The sequence below is a fragment of the Mya arenaria genome, chromosome 15 (assembly GCF_026914265.1).
Source record: "Mya arenaria isolate MELC-2E11 chromosome 15, ASM2691426v1".
In the NCBI taxonomy this organism is placed as follows: Eukaryota; Metazoa; Mollusca; class Bivalvia; order Myida; family Myidae; genus Mya; species Mya arenaria.
The window spans coordinates 9,476,603-9,484,622 of NC_069136.1; the positions used below are offsets into that span (position 1 = coordinate 9,476,603).

The 8,020-nt window shown below is 34.2% G+C and overlaps 1 protein-coding gene across 1 annotated transcript; it reads left to right on the top strand.

The window, feature by feature from the left end:
• Positions 1–1,440: 1,440 nt before the first annotated feature.
• Positions 1,441–7,786, top strand: LOC128220177 (somatostatin receptor type 4-like). The gene is made up of 3 exons (XM_052928455.1): positions 1,441–1,654; positions 5,792–5,918; positions 6,979–7,786. The coding sequence occupies exons 1-3, from the start codon at positions 1,441–1,443 to the stop codon at positions 7,784–7,786; spliced, it is 1,149 nt and encodes a 382-aa protein (XP_052784415.1).
• Positions 7,787–8,020: the final 234 nt, after the last annotated feature.

An 8,020-nucleotide genomic window follows, 5' to 3' on the forward strand; every position in this document is an offset into this window, starting at 1 on the left:
CATCAGAACACCAGGAACGGGAAAAGGGACTTCAGTGATCAATTGATTAGTGGAACGAAAGCATTTAAATATTCGTATAACTAATCGTCGTTGACGAATGCCTTATTGCATCCGTATTTTCCAAAAGCTTTCAAACTTTTATTTATACTGGATAAAGCTTAACACTGCAAATAACATTATGATATTCTTCATTACCATGGAAGTCATCGTTAAGATTATGTTACTGTAAAAAGGTTTTAGCCACTCATTAAAAATATAATTTGTAGCATAACCCATTCCCCTCTTGCAATATTTCTCACAACACTCTCGGAAACCTTCCGTTGTCAGGTTATCGATGATAAAACCTTATTTAACTTTTTATTTAACATTTTTCATTTTACGGCTACAAGCACAACGGACTGCATCTGTTGTTTCTTTCTTTTACATTGAAGAAACAGTTACCAAAGCTTGGACACATTTAGCAAAAACTGGTTATCGTAGTCGGTTGGAAAATCGGGTTTTAAAAGCATGCAACGGAATGTGAATTTGGTAGACGTAGAAATGTTGAAAGAACTTGTGTCTTACCAATTTTCTTTGTGTAGAGAATATAACTTTACCGTTATGATATATTGACATTCAACTATAGTTAAACAATTCCATACAAAATATTTTTACTTTCTTACTGTCTAGATAGCTCAAGTGAAACGTATGTCTCTTGTTTAGTATTGGATATTGGTAAAATCTTGGAGGCTATGGTGGTCATGCGGTAGGGGATATAAAATGAATTTTCATCAATCTGTTCTCCATTAGAATACGAAAGAGCCTCAGTAATAAATGTCATTTCGTTGTGAGGCTTTAGGTCTTTCTTAAAATGTATAAATATTAAGAGATTGCGAACAAAATTAGACAGACATTTAAAGATGCTTTTATTACATCTTAGAATATGAAATTTTCTGTAAGGAGGTTGTGTTTGAGCCTAGGTCTGTGAATTTAATTGGTGTTACATTGATTCAATTTTGTAGATTTCAAATTATTTCAAAAACTCGGATTTGTTCGCCATAATGTTTGATCGCTGTTTTGGAATGAGTGAAATGTTCTAAAATCGGGAAATAATTATTTCCAATTGGTACTGAGAGTTAAACACTGTATTATGGGTGTATTTTATTTAGCTAAGATGGCCGGAATTTCCTAGGAACTTATGGTATGAAATATTGTTGTGAAGTACATTCCCTCTGAATAAAAAACTGGTAAAGGACAGTGAAGAGAAACTTGATAATGCATTTAAATAGCTTACTAATTAATGCCGAATACACTGGATGGGAAATGTTATCGTAAACGTGTCAGTTGGTTACCAGAGCTAACAATTATGTTGTACTTTGTTCAACAATTATCACTACTCTGCAAGTCATAATTCTAATTAAGAAGTTCTGTGAATTTTCAGTGATAATAGACATAGCTACTATGTCAAACGAGGACCATATTATCCCTAAGGAAGCGGAGGATGAAAACTACGAGGGTGATGAAATAAACCCTTCTCTTTTCCTGTTTGCCAAGTACATCACCATATATCTCCAGCCCGTCATTTGTACTGCGGGGCTTCTTGGCAATTTTATATCCTTCTGTGTGTTCCTGTCAAAAGGAATGAGGAAAATCTCGTCCAACTTATACCTTGCGGGTAAGTCTATCGCCCTTATTTCTTAACGGTTTGTTTTATATTCCTATCGGCAACTAGTATTTGCAATAATAGTGATGAGGTCAAAACACGTATATACACAACATCAACGAATGATCTGAGGCTTACAAAGGGATTAATCAGTGCATTGCAGTTACGTACCATAACCTAGGTGTCAGCCACATGGTGGCCAGACTCAATTTCATTTTACGCTGTTTCACTGTTTCGCTGTTTTACGGCCCTTAAGCTTTCTCTCCCGCATTACACCTCTAATCAAGATCAGAATAATGTCCCTTTTTAGGCTTCCGATTTCCTTTTTAACACAATACGGGGAATCCCGTGGAGATGGAACAATAAGGCAGCCAATAACAACAGTCAGACTTGATAAAGTCTATAATCTTCACACTATAAACAAACTCATTGCATCGTAAACACCGTACAATTCTTCGGTGGACCGCTTCATTCTCAATATCGCTGGCACGGATGTTTTGACAAACTTCAAAAACTATAATGGAAACAAATTTCTGATTAGACTATAAGAAAACCATAACGTGTTTGAATATTGTTGTTAATTTGTATTTAATGTGCACATGTTGAGCAGAAGTCGTATGTACTTGTTGTTCTCGTCGTTGAACACGTACGTACTTAGATATACTGTAGATAAGGTTTAATCAGTAACAACGTGACCTCGCTATGGGAATCCATGCCTCTAAATTGATCAAAAATACATATGATAAAATATGTTTATTATTTAGCAGAAATAAATAATCGATTTTTTTTTTATCCAAATGAAGTCAGTGTTTTTCAAAGGTGCCGCGCATTTACTTAGCTAAATCAGCCGGATTGAACTGCAGATTGACAAATAATTTCATACGTGTGAATCGCTACATGGATATTTTACGGTTATGTGTTTAACCCCATTGTTCGTAAGGAAAAATACAACAAGAACACAACAATCGATTTCAGTAACGAAATGTGGAGGGTGAAACACTAATAACAGTAATTACAATAAACATTTACGTTATTAAACAGATTGCGCTCATTACGAAATTAAGAGAGAACAGACCACCTAGATGTTCATTGCGTTCCATGAAGGTTCTTTTAAAGACTCAAAAGCTACAGAGTCGGAAATTTCTATTGAATAAGTCCTGAAAGTGATATTGGAAGCAATTATTGATATACGGAACCATAACAACAAACATAATCAGTAGAAGAGCGTAGAATAGACGTCAATGTATAGCAAAAAAAAGACTTAAGAAAACAATGAAATGTATACTGAGAGTGAATGAAAACGCTCCACGTAAAAATTCTTAGCAAAGACTTTCATGTTGCACAAATGGAGATTTAGGAAGCTTTAGAATTAAACGCTGTCATATGATAAATGTCATATTCATGTGTAAAGGCATAAAACATATAATATTTATAAGACACACTGCCGAAACAAGTCCAGTACTAGATGGTTAAACATAAACCCCGTTCTATTGCATAGAGTCAACGCCAATGAAATATAACATAAAGCAAGGTATATGCTCCGTCGACGACGGTTATTTATACATATATTAAGAGTTTTGCTTCGGAAAACATTCTAGATTTCGAATGACCACTTGTTTGACTTAAGTTTGGGTCTCTCTACTTTACCAGTTTATGTGCTTATCTGCCGTTTAATATACGATCATCGCAATTTTGGGATTGGGATTATAATTGTCAAAGCCATTTTAGTAGACATTGTTCATACAAAAATCTGCAATGCTTTAAAGCAGGCAATGATGCACTTGATTCCCGACCTTTTTAACCCTGACTCCAGGTCTTATGACCAAACCCAAAATGTTCACATATTATTTTTTGGATTTAAATAACTGAAAAAGACGGTGTAAAAATAAAGTAGCTTTGGCATGTGGTTTGTTCAAACTACATATACATAAGCTTGACATTTTATTCGCTGTAATTGTAATTGGCATTCTTAACAAAGATTAGAAATATTTTAATAACATGTTTAAATGCTGTGAAATAGTGTTGTTTTTTTATCGTTAAACATGTTTTAAGAGCTGTTTTGTTTTAAAAAAAGTGGGCGAAAAATGACCTTTTTGTATATTGCTCGCAATTTGATTTGAATGTGTTATGCGATGTTCACAACTTTATTAACGTATAAGTGCAGTATCGTGATCATGCAATATAGTAAATTATTTTTATCATAAACTATAGAAACGAGCTCAGTAGCCGAAAATTGAAACATAAACACCGTTAAATGGCACAGGGTAAACGCCAAAGACATTGAACACAAAAATAAACAATCACAAACCAGACACGGACCAACAGAACAATACTCCATTGCATGATAAAAGATTTTCTTAATTAAAAGCATCATTGTACTAAAACTGGGAATAAAATTTGGTTTTATTAAATTTAAAACAGGACATATATATATATATATACTAAACTGTTTTATTCAAATTATTACCTAAGTAAGTATTAAGATGTAGGAGACGTCACACGCTGTAACATTCCTAATTTCATAGCAACCCATAAATGGTTTTAAAGAAAACCCAAATTTGCCAAACATTTTTTAAAGGACTTTAAGTTTTGTTATTTAAGCACGCCATATTCAACCTTATATTTTGTATGAGGAATTCGTTAAAAAGAAAAACAAGAAGGTAAGTGTTCTTCAAAGTATTTCTGTTATATCCACGGTTTAAGTAATGCCACAATGACATCTATGAATATCCAAATGTATTTATCTGAGCGATCATTTGTAAGAAAAGCTTTTTTATCATTAATTGCAATAAGATAAGTTTTCTCACCAGCTGTTTTTTCGATAACAGAAGTCAACTTGTTTGTAACTTAGTACTGTGGAATAGATATATTAAGCGTTGAAAAAATAGTAGGATTTGGTATCCTTAATCAGTTTTGGACCTATCGAAATTGACTTTGGGAGGAGAGCCAATGGATTATTGTTAAAAAATACTCTTTTTCTTATCTATTAGGTACACTATTTTACTCATCCACGGCATTAAGGCATTCTTTTTGTGGCTTTTTAGTTGTATTTTGTGCCTTCTCTCTTTGATTGTCTGTATTTTGTCTAAATGTGTCTCTAATTGGTTGTTCGTTGTTTGCATTGCGTCTTGTTGTCATGTGTATCTCTCGCTTGTTATCGTGTGTGTCTTTTGCGTGTTATCCCGTGTGCCTCTCTTAGTTGTATGTTTGTTATCCTTTGTAAGTGGCTCTTGTTTGCTGTTTGTTTATTGTATTTAGTGTCGCTTGAAGATTATCTGTTTGTTGTCTATTGTGCCTCTTGTTGTTTTCTTTTTTGTCTTGTGTGTCACTTGTTGGTTTTCTGTGTTGTGTTTCTATCGTTACTTGTTTGTTTTGTTGATTTTATTGCCTTCATGTGGTTTTTCTTTTTGGCCTTTGCCGTTGATCCTTCATCATTTTGCAAAGATTTAAGTCCATATATTTTGAATGGCTACGGGTTTTGGCTTAAATAACATGTAGTGTTCATTAAAGGAATGAATTGCCGGATTGATGTCATTATCGGGGAATGAACGCAATTGTTCTGGTCGAAGTGTGTGGAGTCCGAAAGACTCCACGCGTACTTTGTCCAGCCCAATTGCCTTCATATCCCCGGTAATGACATCAATCCAGCAATTTATTACTTATATTTAAACCAATATTTCATTACTTCATTCAATAATTGTTAAATAAATACTTCATTTCATTTAAAAAAAACCATTTCAGTAACCCTTTGTTACACATTCTGCAAATAGAGCGACCCGACTGTAACCGTAACCGTAAACATTCTATCAAATGACGTCACAATATCGCAGGAAAATATAAACCATTTGAAATCTCACTTTAACGTACAATTGAAACACTTATGGCAACAATACATTTAAGATACCACAATTATCGCTTTTAAAATGTTGATTTATATTTTACGGGACCTCCTGACACAATGCAAACAATAACAATATAAACAATTTCATGAATATTGTTATGCGAATAGTTGCGATCCAAACATATCCAAAGAAATTGCTCTTCATCAGATGATAACCGCAATTGCCGAAAGGCAGTTCATTTAAGGAATGGAAGTTGAGGTGTAAATATTGTATTTTAAGTAATATTGCGTTTCTTGTTTTTTTCCAGCTCTATCCGGGAGTAGTTTTGGTTTCAACGTGGTGCTTTTCTCCCAATGGCTCGAGTTTGTGGACTTCCCAATATTTCACATGCAGGTCTTCTGTCAGGCTATCGTCTATCTAGCCTATATATTCAGGTAAGTCCGAAACCGGTACAAATATTACTTGTGATAAGCTCGACTGATTTGTGATGAAACATTGTTGAATTGTTCATAAAACCTTGACGTTAACGATGTCGTCGTGGTGCAACAAATAACAGTTGAACTTTAAATTTTGCTTGCATGGAACTGTGGCAAAAACGCAAGTTATATAAGTGAGGTTAAACCCATAACCCTAGACTTAATAACAATTGTTGAGTAGTATACCCTTTTATCGATTGAAAAGCATATGAAGAGGCTTAATGGCTGCCCTTCATTATCAGGGAAGCTCCATTTGTATTTTATCGCTCAAATAGAAATAAATTTGTCTTCCGTTCATTGGGTCGGAAAGCTGTTTCTTGACAAAACATGATATCAGGAATTAAATGATATTTATATGGTATACATTTTATATCACAATGAAAACGAAATGTAGACACACAAAGTTATCAGAAGAGTTTGAAAGTATTTGTTCGTTGTCAAATCAAAAGACGAAATGCTTTTTCTGTTTATGTTAGCTTATAAAAAAATACACACACGCATAATATTCAATGATCAAGTACTAAATCTATATCTAGATATCCGCCTAAACAAACCTAGCACGCAGGTACATGGTTAGCCGTCCATGCCATCCTTGTGATATTCACCGGATGTAATAACATCGATAATACCCACATTTTTTTCAATTATTAAATCAAACACGGATAAAAGTAAATGCAGGACAATGTTTAAGTTGTTCGAAAGTTGAAATAACATCTGGTCCATATCGTATGCCATGATCGCAAGAGTATACCTTTATTGTATATACTCGAGAATTATTGCTTTTGGCCTGCTTATTTGATAAAGGCGTGTATGAGTTCAATTTAAACATCTCTATTATTTTGCATTCACCCTTAATAGTTTTAGTATGACTGGCCAAAAGGATATTGAGTTCGATATTATTTTTCGAATGATGAATGTTACCCATGCAACTTAAGTAAAATAAGTACAAAACTATGGCACCATTTATGAAACTAATGAGATTGTCAATGAATTGAACTTGATTTATTTTTCTTTTCAGTTTCCTGTCTGTTTGGCTGATTGTGTGTATAACAGTGGAAAATTACATCGTTACTTTCCATTTATCCAAGGCAGTCATTTATTGTACGGTTTTCCGTGCAAAACTTGTTATTGGACTCCTGATTACATATTCTGTGATTCTCTATTGCGGACAATTTTGGACAACTAGTGCAATTGAAGTATCCGAAAACTACACAATGTGTACTGAAGTCAACAAGTACGCACAACTTAACAGAATATATTCCTTCTGGGATACGATAACAACAATGGTTCTTCCGATTACAATCACTTCTGTTCTCATTGTGGCTATTCTCTCAAAAAATCTCTGTGTGTCCAAAACGATTGATGGTAGGGATAGTTCAATATATAGACGTTTATCGAAAAAACAGAAATGCCTTGTAAGGATAACAAGAGTTCTCCTCGCCATTTCGCTCACATTTGTCATTTTAAGTGGGCCTACCCACGCCAACAAACTGAGACACCTGATTCTAACTGAGCTGAACGGTGCTCAAAGACCATACACGTTATCAGACAGAATTCTCCAGCAGATCTTTCAAATAATTTACTATCTAAGTTCTTGCCTTAACATAGTGTACTACCTAACCTGGTCACACAATTTCCGCAAAGAGATCAGACGTCTTTTGTGTTTGAAACCAGAAAACTCGAACAGGGAAATCCGAGGAATTGAAATGAGAAGCAAGACAAAGAGTAACAATGAACCGAAACAGATGGAGAACGATGCCGGGAATGGACATCAAACGATTGTTGACAAGTCAACAAATCCCAAGTCACAGATAACAATGCTGTAACAGTATTATAAATGTAGCATGTTTTAAAAAGATTTATTCTGATTGTTCAAAGAAAACGGTAAATATCTTCGGCGTTTATTGTGAAAAGTATTTGAATGGAAATGCATTCAATAGTTATTGCATCCACAAGACGAGTTACTGAAATGATACAGGAGCGTTTAACGTCATGTTTCCACTTGTGAAAGGAAACCGTTCAATAGATAGCGTTTGTATTTAAAAGAGAAAAGCGATTTA

Coding starts and splice junctions, on each gene's coding strand:
- LOC128220177 (XM_052928455.1), top strand. CDS start 1,441: ATGTCAAACGAGGACCATATTATCCCTAAGGAAGCGGAGGATGAAAAC. Junction 1,655..5,791: donor GTCCAACTTATACCTTGCGG/GTAAGTCTATCG, acceptor GTTTTTTTCCAG/CTCTATCCGGGAGTAGTTTT. Junction 5,919..6,978: donor TATCTAGCCTATATATTCAG/GTAAGTCCGAAA, acceptor TTTTCTTTTCAG/TTTCCTGTCTGTTTGGCTGA.